Source organism: Artemia franciscana, chromosome 21 (assembly GCF_032884065.1).
Source record: "Artemia franciscana chromosome 21, ASM3288406v1, whole genome shotgun sequence".
Classification (NCBI taxonomy): Eukaryota; Metazoa; Arthropoda; class Branchiopoda; order Anostraca; family Artemiidae; genus Artemia; species Artemia franciscana.
In genome coordinates, this window is record NC_088883.1 from 18,019,412 (window position 1) to 18,040,300 (window position 20,889).

The 20,889-nt window shown below is 34.1% G+C and overlaps 1 protein-coding gene across 2 annotated transcripts in view; it reads left to right on the forward strand.

The window, feature by feature from the left end:
- The window catches only part of LOC136040572 (bestrophin-4-like), a 96,694-nt gene that overhangs the window by 60,477 nt on the left and 15,328 nt on the right, over positions 1–20,889 (forward strand). For both annotated transcript variants that reach the window (XM_065724806.1, XM_065724807.1), the window contains exons 8-12: positions 2,686–2,793; positions 4,900–5,139; positions 8,474–8,621; positions 10,829–10,938; positions 14,330–14,434. In XM_065724806.1, the coding sequence (XP_065580878.1) occupies positions 2,686–2,793; positions 4,900–5,139; positions 8,474–8,621; positions 10,829–10,938; positions 14,330–14,434 (711 nt within the window). The remainder of the gene's footprint in view (positions 1–2,685; positions 2,794–4,899; positions 5,140–8,473; positions 8,622–10,828; positions 10,939–14,329; positions 14,435–20,889) is intronic.

Below are 20,889 nucleotides of genomic sequence, written 5' to 3' on the forward strand. Positions count from 1 at the left end.
TATTTATATTCAGGTCAAGGTGGTTTATTTTAAGCCATGTACATATCTTGCTCATTGTTGCATTTATCGTTGACATGAGCAGTTATTATGTTGGGGCAACACACACCATGGTTGTATCATCAGCAAATAAGGGCATAGTAACCTGGGTCTTACTCGGACCGTTGTCGACAAAATCGTCAATTCTGGGCAAAGCTTTCACAACATGCGGCAGACCATCAATAAAAATTAAAAACAGAGTCGGACCCAGTACGGATCCTTGGGGAACCCCCCAATTAAAAACATTTTTATTAGACAAAAATCCATGTAAATTGACATACTGCTGTCTATTTTGAAGATAAACTGCAAAGCAAACACAATGTAGCACCCCTTAATCCATAAAATTCACATTTTTTAAAATAATATTCCATGGTCAACAGTGTCAAAAGCCTTAATTAAGTCCAAAAATATACCAGCTACCCTAAGCTTTCTATCAAGAGCATCATTAATTATAGCAGTAATAAATGAAATTGCCATTTCTGCTGTTCTACCCTTCCTGAAATCAAACTGATTTGGATGTAGAAGTTTATGACACTCCAAATGCTCGCAAATTCTAATATTAATACATTTTTCTAAAACTCGTGAAACAACGGGTAACAATGAAATTAGTAATTAATCCTCATTTCCTGAAATCTCCAATTCAATACCCTATGTCATTCCTCAGACAAGTCCTTTTGACAATCTGCTTCAGAGGCATAGTTATTCGACCTTTCAACAAAAATGGCCATCTTGAAATTTTCATCCGATGAACTTGGGAAATAAATATGCGCCGGGGGAGGGGGGGCTGAATACCCTTCAATAACTGTTGAATCTGAAAAAGGACTCAAGCACTTTCAATTTCCAATCAAGTGAGTCCCTTCCGAAGTTTCTACGACAACTCCTTCCATACGAAGTGCCTTGGTGAAAAAAAGAATATTTTGTCCTCACTTCTCTCTTTACTTAGGCAGTGCTATTTAGATTAACGGATGTTCTCTAAAGAAAAAATGCTTACAAAAATGGTAAATTACTATAAAGGACAAGAATTTTAGACTATAAGCTTGTTTTTTGCATTACCTGATTTGACTTGTACTTAATTGATTGAATAAGGACAAATATTGAAAAAATAAGGACAAATTTATGGTATCGTAGATTAAGGTTTGTTTAACCATACACTCTAGCAGAGCACAAGGCTAATTTACTGTCCTATATAGTGTTCGACAAAAAAAAACACACTATATTTACGACACCACAAAACTGTAATAATGAAGAATATGGCACTTGCATAACAATCAATTGGAGATAATAATGATAACAATTGCTTTACTATGCTCAATAATTTGAAACAAAAATTTATCGCATGTAAAACTGCTATTTATATATGGTTTGGAGATAGAGCTTGTAGAATTTGATACTATGTAACTAGAACACAGGAATACATGCTTTTAAAATATGGATAGATATATGCGACTAAAGAGGGTTAATTTTAATGGATCGTGATAGTATTTACTTAGATTTTGAATAAATACAGCAAACATTTGTTTTTTGGCTTTATTTGTCTTTTCTGGAAGCCCCCCCTTTCAAAAAAATCATTGAAGATGGATTGGAGCTTAGTAAAGCATGTCCAGCTCATAACCCAAATTTCTGTAACTAAATTTAGTATCTTTTGCAGTATCCTTTTTTACCAAAACTGACATGTTTGGCAGATAACATTAAGTGCCCCTTCGTAAAAGATCAATGTTCTCTTCCAAATAATCAAAAATTTAAGAGACCTTTAAGTAACCTACGGATTCAACTTCAAGAAATGGATCCGCTGGGCCCACCTTGCGTGCTTGGCTGGGCAGACATGAATCCAAGGAGAACTTAAAAAAAAATTTCTGTGACTTTTCATATAATCCTTGTATCTTTCATGCAATTTACACGCTACTTGTGCCTAGCGAATTTGGATGTCCTCTCGAAATATAACCGCCACTGCCTCAAATATATTGTGTATATATTTCGTATAACAACACGAAATATATACTTCCTTGATAAATTTTCCTTGAGTTCGTATAATTTCTTGCAAATTTTCCATTTTTGCTTGATTCTTAAAATTTCATCCCGCCAAAAATATCCTCCCCAACTTAAAAAAAAACTATGCACAAGCACAAAATTGACGTTCTTTGCAGAAAATCCGCCAAAAACCTTCTGGGTACTCTTCTTAGTCTCACTGAACTCCGTATTGCAGGATCCTAAACTAATGAAATCTTGGGACAGAGAGCTTATTTAAGAACTGAATCCTGTTAAGTTATTGTGTGATATAAATGTCTTGTATCTAAAATGCAATATATAAGATTGAGCACACTTGTCTTATAATGAATCTGAAATAAGATGCCACTTTTTATCGGATGTCTAACTGATCCATCACTACTAATGGTAGAATCCAACTAAAGCAGGATCGTGTTCTCTTTGATGGGGTTTAAAGTAATAGATTCAACCCTAAAAGGGGATGTGCAGCAGACAATGGTGTCAATTTGGGGGAGGAGTTCTTATTTTAAGCTAAATGATATATTCAGTAATGCAAAATTTTACGGCCGTTTACTTATTTCATGAGGAAATATAGGCTTTTCAAGTGGGGATGCCCTTATACTAGCCTATTGGGTAATACGTCATCTCATTTCATTTCTTTTCTAGTTTTTCTTTTATATGGGATGGATGAAAGTGGCCGAATCCTTGTCGAATCCATTTGGAGAAGATGACGATGATTTTGAGACCAATTTCCTTGTTGATAGGAATTTGACGGTAATTATGCTCTGCATCAATTTTTTTTTCAGTCGTTTGGATAAGACTGAATAACTGATTACCAATTACTAAAGCACAGTAGCAATAAAACCCTCATCATTAATAAAAGCATTTTTAGTTCAAATTACTTTGTGGTAACGACGATAATCTTTGTAACTCGCCTTCTACTTTTTATATTTTTTTTTCACATATATTCCCTCCTCTTCGTAGTATGCTCCTGCGTATACTACGTATGCTTGAGACAGGACTGTCTTAAATACGAATAAAATCTTACTCCTTGTACCCTATGTAATTGTTTTTTTTTTATAATCAAATTGACTAGCACCAGGAACACAAGAGAATAGTTTCGGCCAGAATATGGTTATAATAATTTGGAGGGAAAATCCTGATGTAGCCAGTTGGATTATCTTATTAAATAGGTAAATGGCTTATCAAAAAGCTATTTCAATAGCCTCCCAGTTTCAGAAGCCATACTGCCATGCGGCGTCACATTCATTCATAAAAGAATATACAGTTCCAACAAAATGAACGGTTCTTACTTAGAAAAGGTCTGTTATTGTGTAGACTGTTTTTAGACTTTTATTGTTGTATTGCTACACACTAACTATTAGGAGATATGTCTTTGTATGTCTTGTGAGGAAGGGGACTGCTGAAGCCTTAGGAAATTGATTTTTAGTTCCATATTTTCTAACTTTTCATAAAAGTGGTCGGAAAGCGATCAGAATGAAGAGGAGATTTAACATATCTCCTCCTTTGGAGGAATTTCATTGGATTAAACATGTAATCAGAATGCTGGGGTTGTTGAAGCTCTCCTTTTATAACAAAAATATTTTGATTTTAAAAGGAAAAAAAATTAATCCAGATACTTTCCTACGTAGAGGTGGAAAGGGCATGAGAGTATCGCCCAGGGGAAATAGTTGCCAGTGAACCCGTTCTTCCGGCTGAAAACTGATAAGTATGACCTGATATTCAAAAGATTTTCGTAGATTTCAGATGTGATCATAATTTTTGAAGCTTTTAGCCTTGAATATGATACTAAATTGGCAGAAATTTTATAAAAACACCATTTTCTGAATGAAATTATATCCATTGAAAAACCTTATTTTTGTTTTAATTCAATTTCTCAAAGGGAAATGAATACCAATGCGAAAGTTTACTCCATGCTACTCATACAAAAAAAATTCTCATAACTTTCAATTTTTCTCCTTTATATCTGATAAAAATCTAGAAATTTTAGTACTCGTGTATAGATCAGTGATTCCCAGCTTGGGGCACAGGCCTCGCTAATTGGGCGTGGCAATATTTTGGTGGGCTATATGAAAGGCGTGCACCCTTCGGCTGATCATACTCTAGAGCCTTAATCTGATGACGTCACATTCATATGCATTTCAAGAGCAAAAAGATACATATAGTATTGCAATGACGTCTTGCATTGTATAAAAGGTATTGTAAACATTTAGCATAATTAGTATATTATGCTAAAAAAATTAGTATAAAATTTGCCTAGAAGACGACTCGAAAAAAGATACCTAGTTAATGGCGATTTAAACTTCCTTCAGTTGAATACGCGTAAAATTTGAAGTAATAAAATTTAAAGAAGATCAAATATAGGACTTTTTCTTATGTTGATATTATTCAGAACTGAAGTTCTCTTCGTGAGACCAACTTTACCGCTACCAAACGGGAATGACTTTGATACTTTTACTGCTGATGATGAACACTGTGTATGTGTTCGAAATATCCAGTTAAATAATTTTTATATCTATTCACTGTCAATTAAAAGGTTTCATCCCTATTTTGAACTGTTTTACTTTGGGAATGACTTTCTCTGGAAGCGCTTGGAAACAGCTCATTTGTCAACAAATAAATCGTGTTTTGAAACTCCTCCTATTTATGCTCAAGACTTCCAGTTCCAATTTCATCAATTTTTTCTTTAAATCAGAGATTTTTAGCCTGTATCATGCCAGTTTGGGTTTTAAGAAACGAAATATTATCGGCATGGATCTAAAATTTTGGTCATTAAAATGTAAATTACAATTATATGAATATCATTTTGAGCTGCTGCGTTGTTGTTTTCTCATCACATGTATATATATTTATGTTTAGGTGACGTATCTAGTGGTAGACGACTTGCACCAGCGACATCCTATCTTACTCAAAGATCAATACTGGGATAGCATAGTGCCAGAATTGCCTTACACTTTTGCTTCTGATAAGTACCGTAAAGACGATTATCTGGGCTCTGCAGCCAATTTGAGTTGCAAATCAGATGATTTGGACTTTGTTCCCATGGAGCCCGTTGTAGAAGAAGGAGAAGAAGCCGACGAAGAGAATGGGCTAAAACCGGTAAGAAAGGTTACCAAATACAAAGATTCCTTTGCATATTGTGCTTCAGCGATGGTCTGTAGATCGTTGCTGGTCCGTAGAAAGTCTCTTGAAGACATGTTCAGTCACTAACTTGCCATTTAAAATTGGTTTGCATTTCTGCCCATCCTTTCAGCGGCCCATGAGAGAATTTTTCCAAAATAATACACAAAGAATTGAATATACACAAAAACAATTCAGACACGTATATAGAATAAAAACAAAAATTGCCCCCCCCCAAAAAAAATAAAATTCGAATAAGGAACAATGTACCCTATATCGCTATGCTACTCAATGCTCATATTTAAATTATGTGACTCGCTGCTCACAGTGCAACTCATTGCTCACACTTGAAGAGAATTAAAAAAGATGGGTGTTTCAACTTGCAGTTGCAGGCTATTCTAATAATGGTGGATATGGAGAGTTGGGGCTCTCCAGAAGGAGATATGCTATACAAAAAGAGTCCATGTTCATAGTCCAAATTTGATCCATATTTGTAGTTTTATTTAATGATATAGTTTGATTTGATTTTATCTGAAATACAGCTATCAGATTTGAGAATTGAGGTTGTTTGCCTTGTAGAATTGCTATGTTTGAGAAATGTTATAATCTGCAAAGAAAGTTTTTGTCCTGGTGTTGCTGGTTTTTTGGTTTGGAATGGGGATCAGGGGTGTGACTGTAAGTTTAGTCAGATTCAATTCAGACAAATGGGTATATGGAGAAATCTGGTGAAGTTAAACAGGAAGAGTGTGCGAAAGCACATATTTCTCTTCCCCAGCTTCCCCCATCCTCTACGCACTTCCTGACTGAAGGGCCATGAAATGGTTTTCAGCAGCGCCAGTAGGAGACTGTAAAGTCCAGTACCGTATTCTTTACCTTTTTTTTACCTTTTACAAATTTTTTGGCCTATCCTTGAACAACACCGTTTCAGAAATGTTTGTAAATATACATTGTAAATCTTTCGTTTAAACAGCATATTTTTCAAATATGATAGTGTGCTTCAAATGAAGAAAATGGTGTTTATGTGATTAATTGAAACGTGCTGCGTATTATAAAGTAAATAGTTCATCAATTTTGATCTATTGTTTTGTATATAACCTAGGGCTATATATGGGATTGGGGGGGGGTCTATTTGTGTCACAAACATTACTTTAACCTTGAAAACGGCATAAAATTAGCAATCTAAAATACCTCTCTTTTTGTTTTAGCATGTCTCCTTCTGGACAGCCTCCGCTTCGCGTATTTACCTCTAATAATTTGTAAAATATTTGATGATTCCAATCCCTATACCTAGCTGCTATTTTTTCCTTTTTTTCCTCTTTTTGAGAAGTTTGCTTTTTTGTTCGTTTTTATTTGCGCTAAAGGAGACGCGTCGTGTATTACCTCTGTCTACTTTTTTTAAGTTGATGTCTTGCTTACTGTGTTTATTCAATAAAAGCTTAAGTTCAGTACTGAATGTAATGCTCACCGTAATGATTAGAATTTATTGCCGTTGGTGACTTTATTTGACTTGGAATAGTCCTAAGTTCAAACGCTCTGATTGGATGCTAGAAAGTATCTACTAGGGCTTGACGATCTTAAAGTAGTTATAGTCGGCCTACTTTATTGCTGGTTTCTCTTTAAGTTTTTTTCTTTTGTATCGTAAGTTAAATTTCATCTTTATTTTGCCTTTTGTTCTGCTGACAACGTCTACTAGAGATATAACTGAAATATTCAATTAGTTTTCATGTACAATGCACAATTCTGAATAAAAATCAAGTAATTGTGGTAATCAAGCCATGGCTAATTGTAGAAAAAGCCAAGACAGATAGTTCGATTGAGTGAGGGACAAATCTGGCATTAACCCCCTTATTAGGATTGTATAAAAATGATGGTAGTCCATTTGTTAATAGATAAGTCTGTATATTATCCGTCCATGTGTCATTCCTAGGGCAGAAGAACTAAAATAGATAGTCATAGAACCTATAGTTCTCCAAGTGTTGGAATTCTCATGTACAATGCACAATATGTAAAATTACCTCATGTAATCATCCCATTTGTTGTTTGTATGAAGGAAAGGCAGTGTGGTTTTCGTTTTTAATTAAAGAATACAAATATTCCATAATGTTTAGCTATTATAAAATAGGATATTTAACTATAAAAGTTATTTGGACGAAAATCACTCAATAATTTCGCACTATAAATAGGTATTTCATTATTAATATACTCAAAAAATGTACTCAAAAAGTATACTAAAAAAATAAACCATATTTAGTAGGAATGGAATTAAGTACTAAGACACAAATATAGAGATCTCACAAACTTATAGCAAGATATATTTTTAGGTATAGGATAAAGTATAAGGATTAAGTATAAGTATTTACAATAATGCCCTGGAGAAACTCAATTAGTTTTTATTAATATATAGTCGATTATTTTAACCGATTAATTGTCAATTAGATTAATCGATTAATATATAAATGTAAAAAAGGGGTAAAACACGGTAGCAAGTCAGTCTAGCTCTTTAGCTTGGAGATTTGATTCAATTTTGGAATCGAAATTTCAATAAGTTCTAAGATTTTGAAAATACATTCCTCTTTGAGTCAAGATTCCAATTGTAAATTAGAAATTGATATTAAACTATTTTATCCGTGCATTCGGATAAAGAAGTTATTTTTAGAAACTTTTGGGGAGATTTGTTTTTGGCGGCGGCGGGGGGGACGATTTTTATCCAGTGCTGACAAAGAGAATTTAATATGGTTTGGTTCTTGTTTATGGCTTTTGTCTGAAAGCGCTTTGTCAATAATCAGTAAAACAAACTAGTCAGTTAATAAATAAATTGAATTATTTTGTGTGGTCTTGATTAACTCTTTTCAGTAGGAAGAAAAAAAAATCAAGCTAGATTGAACTGTAATAAAGAATGTAGAGATAGAATTACTGGCTGAAATAGAATAATTGAGTAATCTTATGCGGAAATACATGCTTTCATTTACGGAAAATACCACAAATAGATTTTATTACGAACAAAAGTTATTTTAAGCAATTGTCATTTATTACCTTGATCTTTAAATACAATTCTAATTCAATAATTATTATGGTTGCTTGTATGACGTTCAAAAATACCTGTTGGATCTATGTGTATGAGTTAAGTCTGGGACCAAAGAATAAACGCGATGTGTTACCCTATTATCGGTGTCGTTTATGACCTACGGAAAAATTATAGGTGGTGACACCTATTATTGGTGTCGTTTCTACTGTCAAAACGACCTCTATGGAAAAATTCTGGGTTTGCTTTTGGTTTAGGAACAAGCCTATTTATTCTACTTTTGTTTCTTAGAACGGTGAACAAAATGGAACCAAGCCTAATTCAAGAAGACCATCATTGTCGGGCTCAATGACAAGGGTTAGTTCCCGACCTACCTTAAGACATAGAGTATCAATGATCTCGGCCATAGCGAGAGCTTTTGGTAGCAAAGGAGACAATGGTAAGTTGTTACTAAGCACAAAAGATAGTAGGAATAATGAAAAAAGGGAAAACCCATCTCCGTATTTGAGAAGATAACATTGCTACCAACGCCATCTAATGCTACCCAGCAAAATTGTCAAGTTAATTGAATAAAAATATCAGTTGAATTTATTTACTTAATTTTGTTTTTATGTACTGACTGATGGAAAGGGGAATTTTTTTTAACTGATACAATAGGTATATTTTTATGCAATTGTCTAAATTCTGCAGAACAACCTAGCCATAACTATTTTATTATCAATTAAAATAGTTCAAAAATAAAAAAGCCTACATACCTCTTGAGAGTTTCAGACAGAATTAATGAGGTTTAACTAACATCTCTAAATAAATTTGAGCTTTTAGTAGATTAAGCCTAAACTTTGTATTTATTTTTCTGGTTCTATTGGGCATCGCTCCATTGTCTGTGATTCTAGTACTTTTTGATTCCTCTAAACCTAAGGATAAACAATTCAAGTTTCTTTTCTTGTCAATTTCTCACACTCGTTGCTAAAGACTTCATATTGCCAACCCTACGGTATTATTGAAAACTACGAAAAAGCTATTCCAATCATAGAGGTTATGAATGTATAAATATTTGTATTGATCTCCAGAGTCTAGAAAAGGCAAAACTTGTTAGAGAAGATGAAGTCAACTGTCAAAAACTCTTCTTTATCTGGCCTCGCTTAAATATTTCACGCAAAAGTGTGTCCCCGAAATTCAACCCACACAAAACTCACCCCGGCGAAATCTAATCCCAAATCAGTTTTGTTGACATGCGCTTTTGTCGATTTATTTGTAATTGTCAACTATGTAAAATGATGATCTTAATAGTCATAAATTTGTTTTTGCTAGTGTTGATGATGCCGGTCATGATGCCAATCGAACGATTAGGTTGGCTTAGTGCAGTCTTTAACAAATATATGCAGCTTTGCACTTGAATTGGATAATTTTGAATTTTATTTGCTAATGGAGAACAGGAGAAATCCTCTATCTATTCCATGTGTATGTGCGATTCAAAATTGCCTAGAGGCAAATGTAAAGTTTTGTATTTTGTCTCTTTAAGTTTGAGGTAGTTCTGGATTGAGCATCGCGAAATTATCTGTGCGGATTGACTTGCTGATTTCTCTGTTCTGGGCTGGTTGATTTTTTTTTCTGGTTATCTTCAGATCTTTCATCCGGGCTTCATCCGTAAAATTGTAATGGCAAATTTTTACGTAAGTTTGAATTGTTCTTGGCCATTTGTAGCAAGTTAATGGCCTCAGCCGTAAATGACAGTGCAAGCACACACACTCTAATCGGTGCCATAAGGGGTGCCGTAAGTGAAAACATACACATTAAGTTATCAATATTTTGCTTGAAATTCCAGCAATGTTGTGATCCTGAACATTCTGAGCTTAAAAGTAGCATCATTATTCGAAGTCCTATTATTTTAAAGTCTTAGATAGAGCCTAAATCGGGCTTAAAATTTAAAAACTCAAATAAAGCGTTAAGAACTGAAAATGAAGAAGTTGTTATCGCAGTAAGTTTTATGCTAATAGTTTGATGTATAGACGAGGCAAAGGTTGCGCACCATAGGGTAGAAATAACAAAATTTTGCAACTTCAATGTAAAATTCAAGGGTGAAAAGCTACTAAGAAATTTGGATCTGATCGATGGACATTTCTTATTGTTGAAATGAGTCAAGCTGAGACAATTTCGTATTAATCAAATGAATTTTTTCTTTCTTCAGCCTCCGAATGAATTGAAATGATTCATCTAATTCTGCATACTTAAGAGGAAACTTTTCAGGCTCGATAAAATTGTCAACCTCTTTTTTATTTTCATGAGCTTTGAAGAAAGGTTTATTTTTCAAGAATTTCTTAAATAGATTCTGAGAAATTTTCTCAGGGAAACTGCCCATGGACATATAGGAAAACTGCCTACATTAGGGACCAGTCATGAGTGCGTGGCTAACCTTTTTGCCAAAGTGGTGAGGGGGGGGGGGATCAAAATATAGAAAAAAGAAAAAAAATTATAAATACCCCAAAATCATCAATTAAATTAGTGGAGAGTTGGGATTAAGAATGTTGCTTTTTTAACAGGTTAAAATGACCATTTACTTTTTAAACATATGCTGTCTTTTTATCTTTAATTTGTGTTTAAGATTTCAAAATGCTCTCTAATAATATTTATATCTTCTACTTTTAGTTGGTGGAAGTCGGGCATCGTTGACAAGTAACCGCAGAAATACCAAAAGGGTCTCACGTCAGAATTCGAGGACAACTGATGGGACTTTCACCAGGAATAATACTATGGCGGTAAGAGTCGGCCAAGAATTAGTTTTCGAATACAATTTCTATTTCAGTGTCTAGTCGTGGTTCTGTACTATCTTATGCAGCTCTGTCGTTCGGGGAGAATGTTTGTCGTTACAGTGAATTAGCTTCTCATGTGACTGGTGGATTGTGGGTACCAATAAGTGTTTCCGCTTATTTTCTTTTTCATAGGCAGCACAATAGCGCTGCCTAAGTAAAGAGCAATGTGGGCACAATGTATTTTTGTTTTGTTTTTTTTGTTTTAGACCAGTGCACTTCGTATCGGAGGAGTTGTTATTGTAGTTGTTATAAAAAGGCTCATTCGATTTTAAATTGAAAGGGCTAATGCCCTTTCTAATAGTCGAAAGTGATTGGAGGGCAGCTAATCCCCCTCCCACGCCTATCATTTCCTCAAACACATCCAATTAAATTTTTTAGATAGCCATTTTGTTCAACGTAGTTGAAAGATCCTGAAATTATGTCTTAGAGGATGACAGCAAACCTAACATAAATGAATATAGATACATTTTTATGCGTATTTTCAGTTTTTTTGGTGTACCCCCCCCCCCCTAAAAAAAACCTTTGTAAAACCCCCTCTGAAAAAAATCCTGCACACGGCTTTGGAGGGCTTACCTGGTCTAATCGGCATTTCAAATGGTGTATAATAGAACTTTCAAAATAAAAATATAAGGCAGCGTCATTCAGCCGGGGGGGGGGGGGGGGTGCTGGCATCCCCTTGCTCCACTTACGGGTGCCCGTATGTACTACTCCTTCCCTCCTCTTTATTTTGGCTTACTAGATATCTTAACGACCAAATATTTGAAAGCTTAAATGTGAATTCGGCAAAATCAAGATTTTTTTTGTCTTATTTTCATTTTGAGCTACCATACGAAATAGCTTTTTATGTATGCAGAAGAGCGTATCGATGGGCTACTAATTGTGATGCCTTTTCCACAGCCTTGAAAAGCTAAACAATACAAATGCTTACTTCAAGGGAAAGAAAAGTTGCAATTAAAGAAAAAAATATTTTTTGTAAGCTGGGCTTTGATTGGAGGGACAACTAATATAAATTAGTAGAAGCGTTGTTTTCAATGTTATAGCTATCGGAAGTGTTATTACAAGGTTCGCCACTTTTAAGTATGCAAATTCCTTTCTGACTAATTTTATTTGGTAGAAACTTCCAGTTTAAAGTAATACACGCCGAAAAATTTATTTTCTCTATTTAGATAAAAATGGGAGTCGAAAAAAGTTCCAAAACTGCAGCAAGTCGTCCAATTTTTGTTCTAAAGCCACAGGGGGAACTTATTCAGGCAGGAAATATAGTGCAAGGAAACTATGTCCAATTGAACGTAAGAACACGCCACAGTGACTCCCTTGTCATTCCGAGTTCTTGGCTGTGTCTACGCACTGATTTTCTAGCGCTGCGTCCTACTGAATCCCTTACTGCAGCAATTTTTCTTCTGTCCTTGCATTCCTTGCATGTCCTTGCACTCCCTTGACATTCCGAGTTCTTGGCTGCGTCTATGCACTGATTTCCTTGGGTTGCATCCTACTGAGTCCCTCACTGCAGCAATATTTTCCTCTTTTCTCAGCCTGAATAAGTTCCCCCTGTGGCTTTAGAACATAAGTCCACAACAGTCCCATGGTCTCTAAACTTTGTAACCAACTAACAATCGTTAATTTTGGTGGAAAGCTGCGACAATGGAAAAGTTTTCGAAACTGAATTTATACACTCTGGTATGATTTTGTCACAAAATAGGTCTCCAGGGAGAATATCTTCTGCTGATTGGTCCAAGACATTTTTGGGGCAACTATAGCTGCAAACGATCATCCAAAGGTTCACCTTTTATGTCCTGCAACAGAAAGGATATTTGTTAAAAAATGGATTTTTTATCGAATAAAATATGGGTACGGATCTTTTTGGGTCACCCTGTAGGCAATTCTTAAGATATATTGGATATGTTTTTCAAAACTGGCGATAAAGACTAGTTTTTCATGCTACTTAAAATAAACCCCAAGGAGAATCCTACATGTATTTTGTCAAAACAATTTCGGCTTATTTTAGCTTGCCTAAAAGATAATCGTTTTAGACGAGGTTAATTTTGTACTGAATCAACCAAGTGTAACAAAAAAAAAAGATCCAAATGATCTCTAAGATAGGTTAATGCCTAGAAAAGTAGACTGAATTGGAAATATTTTGGATCAATAATTTCAATCTATCCTCATTGCCAGAAAAGAAAGAATATGGACAACGTCAATATTTGCTGTCTAAAAAAGTAGTAACATATGAGTTGAATACAAAAAAAAGCAATGGCAAAGTAAATAACCTATGAAGCAGAATAGAAGACTAAAAACCAACAGAAGTAAAATCATTTGTCTTGGTAAAGGAGGTCTTTTTTCTATGCAAAGTATATTACCAAACCTAACAAATATTTAATTGTGGTATCAATGTAATTGTCAATTTGATTTATTTGTCAATCCCATTTGTTTTAACCCAGAATACGAGAAAATAGATAGATTATTTGACCGGTTCAATTTTCCTAAATGGGCTTGCTAAAGAAAAGAAAATTTGACTATAGGATTAGCATATTAAATGATTAAAATTAGAATAACAAAATACGATCCCTCTTTAAATGCCTTCACAGAGGAAAGGGGATTCTCACCAATAATGGTGCAAGAAGAATACTCACCTCCAAGAGATTTGGAAATTATCCCTGTTCACCATACCCTTATATAGATAGATTTTAGTTATAGCACGACATGGGAATTTTATTCCCTAGACCACATGTTCTTTAAACTACTTTTTAGACCCCCCTCCCTCCCTTTAAACTGTGGCTCACTCAAATCCTTATTCTATCCATCATCATCAAAACCAACACATCGACCCATTACTGTGTTACTCTGCTACCAATTTTCTTTCCCCCTCCCCCTTTTTTTATCGAACAAACTCACTGTCATTTCTTACTATAAAAAGAAAATGCTAACGCTAAAAGGCCAAAACTAAACCGGGTGGTTATTAAGAGATGGTCATTCCTAAGTTTAGCATTTTCATGTGCAAAAAAAAAGAAAGAAAAAGAAATTGTTAAGGATAATATTGTGACGAGCAATATTAATACTTCACAGCAATTCTCTTGGCCCTCCCTTGTTTCCTCAAAAGATACCCATCCTTCAAACCCCTCAAGCTTCTGCAAGAGAAGATAACTCACGTAGTATGAGTGTTTTAAACAAAGGGTTGTATATTTCTACCCCCCTTTTTTTTCGTAGAACTGTTGTAAAAATTATACTTAACTTTTGTGAAAAGCCACGAATTTTGATTATGAAATGCGAATTATGTAAATATTCTTCAATGAATGCTTCTGAATGGAGTAGAATAAAAAACATTCATTCTTGTATTTAGGACGAAATGTTTAGGATGTCTGGAATATCATTGAACAAGCTAGATTCTCAAGGTGAAAACAATATTCCCGGGAAAGGAAACGCAAGTGACCCTATAAAAATTCAAGTAAGTCTGTGTTTTTTTTTTTTTTTTTTTTTTTTATTTAAGGTGATTCTGAAACTGCATATGCCGCTAGTCATAAAAGACTGTGGCTACCTGTTTTTGTCGGATTTCTTTTTGCCGAGTTTTACTGCCCTCTTTATTCATTCAATTTCGATTTTCAATTTAATAATGGGGTTTACCCAAGAAAGCAAACAACAAAAAACAAAGAAAACACACAAAAGCAGTACAACAGAACAATTAACCCTCCTTAAGTTTCGCTTTCTGGGAATAACCCCTGAAACATAGAAATGTATATTAAAAAGGAGAAGAAAAGAGAGAAAGAAAGAGAAAAAACAGCACTTTCCCTGCCCCTGGTCGCAACAACCCTTCCAAGCAACAACTCATTCCACCTGGCAACACACCCAAAAAAACCGTTTCCTTCCAACAAAATTAATTTAGTTCTATCTTTTTTTTTTCTTTTTGGTGGGAACTTGAGATCAAATGAAATTCAATTTAACTATTCCTCGAAAATTTATGCAACCAGAGACAAACTGTTTTAAGATGTCTACGAAAATCACACACATTTGCCGACTTTTTTAAAAATTCGGCCAAATTATTCCATTTGCCCTATACGACGCATTAAAAATAAAGATTAGAATATCGTGTTGGATAATTGTGTGTTTCATCACCAGAAGTAAATAAATCAGGAAACACTTATGAACTATATTGGAATCCCACTTATACATAAATAATGCAGATAAAAATTTTCCCAGACTTGACTGGAGGATAATACTTAACCGTACATATTGAGATCTGACTGCTGTTTCATTACTATATCTGTAAATACTCAGAGTACCATGTTCTGCATCACACGTATTTGATTCAAGTGAACTCGAAACGTACTAGACCATATACTCACACAATAAATCAAATATGGGCGGACTAAACAGTTTTATCACATAGTTCAAGAATATATTCTTTATCTTTCTCATCATTCCAACATTTAGTGTAATCTTACTATTGTAATCATCATTCCAACATTTATTGTAATCTTACTACTAATAAAAGACATATGCTTTTTAAAACAAAGGCATTCATTAACAATAACACCAAGAAATCTGATATTATTAGTACGGTTGGAAACTATTAGGCAGTTGAACAAAGATTCAGATAGTTTTCAGTTAAAATTTTTTATAATTATCCGACAGAGGTCCTGGTTTGGGTACTTGGAGCTCCGATGCCCAATTTTTCGAAAAGAGAAATACTATCTGAGAATATAACTGCTTGTGTAGGATGCTTTTCTAGCCCAACTTTCACATAGGCTTTCAAAAACTGGTTCAAATCTTGTTTGTTTTTTTTTGCTTGATTTTGACATAGACTTTGAATGCTGGAAATTGCCCGCATAGTTTGTAGAAATTTTTCCACATTTTGGGACTAGAGACCTAATTTGATCCTCATCGTGGTCGGTAGTTCTTTCTTGGGACCCCTATCTAGTGAAGATTTGACACTTGTCGATATACTGAAATTGCAGTTTTCACTATCCTGGCAATTTTATTAACTATGCTGTTTGACTTGAAAAGACTTTCCATTAAAAGGCGGATTTTCTAAATTCAGTAATTAGATAGATAGGCAGATCTTTACTCATATGCAATAAAAAAAAATATATAACAAGGTGTAAACAATGAGAGCACATACAACACCATACACCCCTGGCAAGACTCTGTGGCCGGGAATGTAGGGAAGAATTCCCCCCCCCCTCCCAAAAAAAAGAACAAAAAAACAATCAACTAGAAAAACAAGCCACAAACTAAAAAGAAAAATAAGTGGCAGCCACCCTTCAGTGATTATTGTTCAAAAGATTTTTGCTGGGGGAGGGAGGTCAGACCATGGAGGGATGGCCTGGGGTCAGCTCCCATGATCTTTGAAATAAAATATCGGTAATATTTTTTGGGGAGGGGGGAGACGTTCCGACGCTTTTAATGACGTTTTCTCTCTTTTCCATTGCAAAGGACGGCTATTGGTTAAATATAAGGAAGACCAAATATCAGAGTCTTGTCTGTTTTTGAAGGAAAGTTGTCTTTCCATGGGGCCTAATTGCTACATGTATGATGAAAAGGCAAGCAAGATGTTCGTAAATTGTATCATGGTCTGCATTCTGACTCTTTTTTTTTTCTCACCTAAAAGCCGTCACTTCTCACAAAAAATTAAGCTGCCTGAACTACCTGAACTGAAGTGTTTGGAAGCAGAGGAACAGTAGGAACATTTTCAAAAATCGATCTAAATAAGTATTGTTCAAAAAAATCAAGATATGACGGGCAATTAAGGCACAAAAATTAAAAAGAAATTTTAGAAAATCCTTTTTTTGCTATCTTACGTATTAACAAAAGCATGGGAATAGACTTGGGAACAAGCTTGGGAAAACCCCTTCTTCTACTTCCCCTTTTTCCACTTCGATCTTAATTATTTATTAATTAATGCAATATTAGGAATTAATGAAGCAAAAAAGTAAATAAATTATGATCGACTACCATCCACTCACGAAAGATATTTAATGCCAAAAATTTGCACAAGTAAATTTGCACTACGAGAATTTAGACATTGTTCCAAAAAACTCAGTGTAGACTATTCAAACCTTCTAATGAGATCCTCCGGACAGAGTGGACAGAAGTTGAATGATTAAAAAAGAAACTTTAAAGCACCGAAGACATTGAAATTAAAATAATATTTGCAAAACTCGATCCATCTTAAGTCTATTCATACCTAAAGGCTCGATTTTTTCTACGATATTTCATTTGTTTGTTGTACAATTACTAAGATTTTTTAGTTGTGCAAATTCTCCAAAGCCATTGATGGTACAACATATAGGTTCAAATTGACTTTTCAATTGTTGGCAAGCTTTTTGACCAAACCTACGGCAGCTGGAGTCAAACCCTGGGCCATCAATTCACTTTTTTTCTTTCTTTTTTTGCAAAGGTGAAGAACCGGAGGGCGTACTAAAACACCATTGGCCCTGGTTTTGTCTAAATTTAATTTGGATTCATAGTTAAAATTGACGCCAATGTTTTAGAAGAGACAAAAATATTATAAAGATAGAAATTATGCTTAAGAAAATCCTTTGAAATTAATAAAAAAAAAAAATCTAACGTTTAACGTCAAAACTTAAACGTTGAAATTAACGATTTGTACCAAAATTTAAAACTCCTTATTAAAAATTTATTCAAAATTCAACGAAACCTTTGTAGAATTCTAGATGATGATCTATTTGCCATATTAGCAAGTAGTTGAATTAGGGGATTTAAACTTCTAGGGAGGAATTCAGAGCAAATTATTCTCCGGAAAGATGTCTTTTTTTTATTATTATTATATTAACTCCTTCTCTATTTCTAAGACTCAGGAAATATAATAGAAGACAGATTTACTTGTGTTAACTTTAGCAAAATAAAGGCTATGTTTCTCCTGAATTTTGGTTTGAATATACTTTGTTTTGACTCTAGTGCTTTGAAAATAAATTCAAGGGTTGGGTTAAATTTTTAGGGCATATTAGGATTTGTTTTTCAAATTTAAGACACATTTTCTCAATTTTTAAAAAAATTATGAGGCTATAAGCAAGTTTTTGGCTTAATTTGTCCTGTAGATATATTTTTGAAAGTTTATTTTTTGTAATACAAGACTTGTCCAGCTTCTTTTGGGGAGGAAGGGAGCGAAATATTACAGAAGACCTTCATGGGTCATAATTTAAGCGCTATATTAATTCCTGAAGCTTTGATTCATTCACTTCAGCTTCAAATTGATTCACTTTTTCAAGTTTTTCCATTTACTTTTAACAACTTTTCCGAGATATGAAAAAGCTCATCATATAAATTTAATCCAAAAATTTTATAAAGGGAGTAACTTTGCAAAAATAAATTTATCTTTTTACGTTACGCTGGATTATTCACTTTGCCCAAAACTTTATTCATTCCACCCAAAAAAAAAATAATCAATTTCTCTCTAAAAGAAAGAATATGGCAGAAGAAAAAAGTATCACCTTTCACCGGCTTATATTTTATTTCTTTTCTACTAAATATTTTAGGTCCACCTTCCCTCTTTCTACTACATTCAAAACAACTAGAGAGAATAGTAGGAAAGAAAGAGACTGGGGGCGTACCAAATAATGTAACACTTATCAAAACTAAAACATAAAAAAAAAGAAAAAAAAACATTCTGACATTGTACTATCCAATTTTTTCGGACTTAGAAGGAGAGAAGGCATTTTTACGTATGTAAAAACAAATCATATCCTCTTCGCAAACCTCACCTGCTCATTTCAGGGGTAGGGCCTTATATAAGTTTTGGCTTATTATTTGTCTTTGAAATGAACCAGGACGTCAATTATTAAGTGAAAAACCGTCGATTTTATGCAATGATAATAATTAAAAAAAAATTAACCTTTCAATTAGGTTACTAGTCTGAAAGGTTGTCAAAATAAAATGCAAGAGAAGACTCAAGCTGTTGAAAACCTCTTTTTGTGCTCGTAATATCAGGAAGTCTTTCAAACTCAAAAAAAAATCCAGTTTGTTTATCATTTGCTGCGTTTTCAATTTATAGAGAGAAAAATTTGTGTATAACGTGTCGGTTCTCATAAAACTTTATATTTAAAAAAATTTGTGGTCATTTCTTACCATTTGATGAAGACTGTCTATTTTCAAAACTAAAATTTATTCTCAATTGACAAGTTGGTTTTAATCTTAAAAATTAAAAGCTGATAGTTTTCTATTAATAAAATGGGCCGCAAAATTAATATTTATTGTCAAAATTCCTGCTGAATTTGAGTCTAATCTTGGGAATGAAAAAGAAGACGCATTTCACTCTTCTTTTATATCTCTAGCCTGTTGTTTTTATTAACAAGCTTTAGTATAAAGAGTTGGAGAAAAAATAGACCCGCACACCTGTAACACTTCAATTTTTTCTTTTGAATCTAATATCATAACGGCCGCAAAAGTTTTCCCCTGGGGGGGGGGGGGGACAAAATTAAAAAATGTTTTCGTGTCTATCCCTGCTCTCTTGTGCCATTGCAAGATTTTGCTTTCTTTCCTTTTTATTTCTGTCCTCCAAGGAGGGTTGACCGTCTTATTGAGTATATGATGCGTCACCACAGAAATCTGGAACCTGGTAATAGCAGCCTGTTAATTATAAATGAATACTTAAACATTGGATTTAAAGACAAAATGTATAGAGGGCTGTTTTGCAGTGGATCAAGTCAGAAAGAGCAGCTTCTGAGATATAGGCTCCCAACCTCAGTGACTTAGCTCTTATTTCAGTCCTAAATTTACATAGTCCCTTTCACTTAAATATGTATTAACTCCTCTTATAAGAATCCTCTTTTACGCAATGGTCGTGATCAAAATTTTAAATTCAGTTATAATTCAGCTGCAGTAATTCAGTCAGTGTTCTTTTGCATTTTTGTCAGACTGGAGCCGATACTCTGCTTTCTTAACTTCAGCTCGCTCTATCAATTGGTTCAGCTCACTTTCTCTATCTTCTATGGTTCCCAAGATGTTTAGAAGTTTCGTTGTTCCTAAAATATGTGCCACATTCCCTTTTCTGTTTGAATAAAAAGTTAAAAAGCGGAGTTTTCGATATCAAAATTACTTTTAGAGTATCTTTGGTGCAAAACAAAACTTTTGTGTCTACACCTAGTCTTTCAATATGAAAAATTGGAACTCGTATATTATTTTTTCTGTTCTCCCTTTAAAATCCATGTCCAGTAATTAAGTCATTTTAATTTCTACAGCTGAATTGCTTTATGTGTTTGCTTTTTAAGTTTTAACAGTTCTTTTTATTTTAAAACTTGCCTAGTGAAAGTACAATATTCAATCTCCAGTAAAAATCATTATCTCATTTTCGGGAAAAATAGCCAACACCATCTAACTTTACCAAATCAAATTATTAAGCTATTCTTTGAAAAATGAGACTCCAGCTTTCGCTAAAATAACATTAAAATTTTTTTTGTGTACATTTAAAAAAAAAAATTATGTTTAGCAGCCAAGAGTAATCTAGTATTATCTGTTTTAGTTCGAAAAGGGGTAATAAAGGAAAACATGAAATTTTCTGACGTTCATAATATTTTAGTTTTGATCCAAAGGAACTTAAGCCCTTACTGAAAGTCCAGTTCATTTTTTGTAATTATATCAGGCCAGTAACTTGTTGTAGCACAGTGGATTGGTGCTCTGCTTGGCAATACGGGGCCCAGGGTTCGATCCCCGCCGCAGCAAGGTTGGGCGACAAGCTTGCTACTTGTTCCTGTAAAAACACCCAGCAACTGAAACGTCGATTCGACGCCCTATGCGCCAGCAATGGCTCTGGAGGATCTATATCCTTTTTTTATATCAGGCCAGTGGTGAAGCGTCGAAGATCCACTCCTATTCAGTTTTCTAACGTCTTTTTCGGGAGTAGGTCAATATCTATTAAAATCTATTCAAATAATGAAATTAAATAGA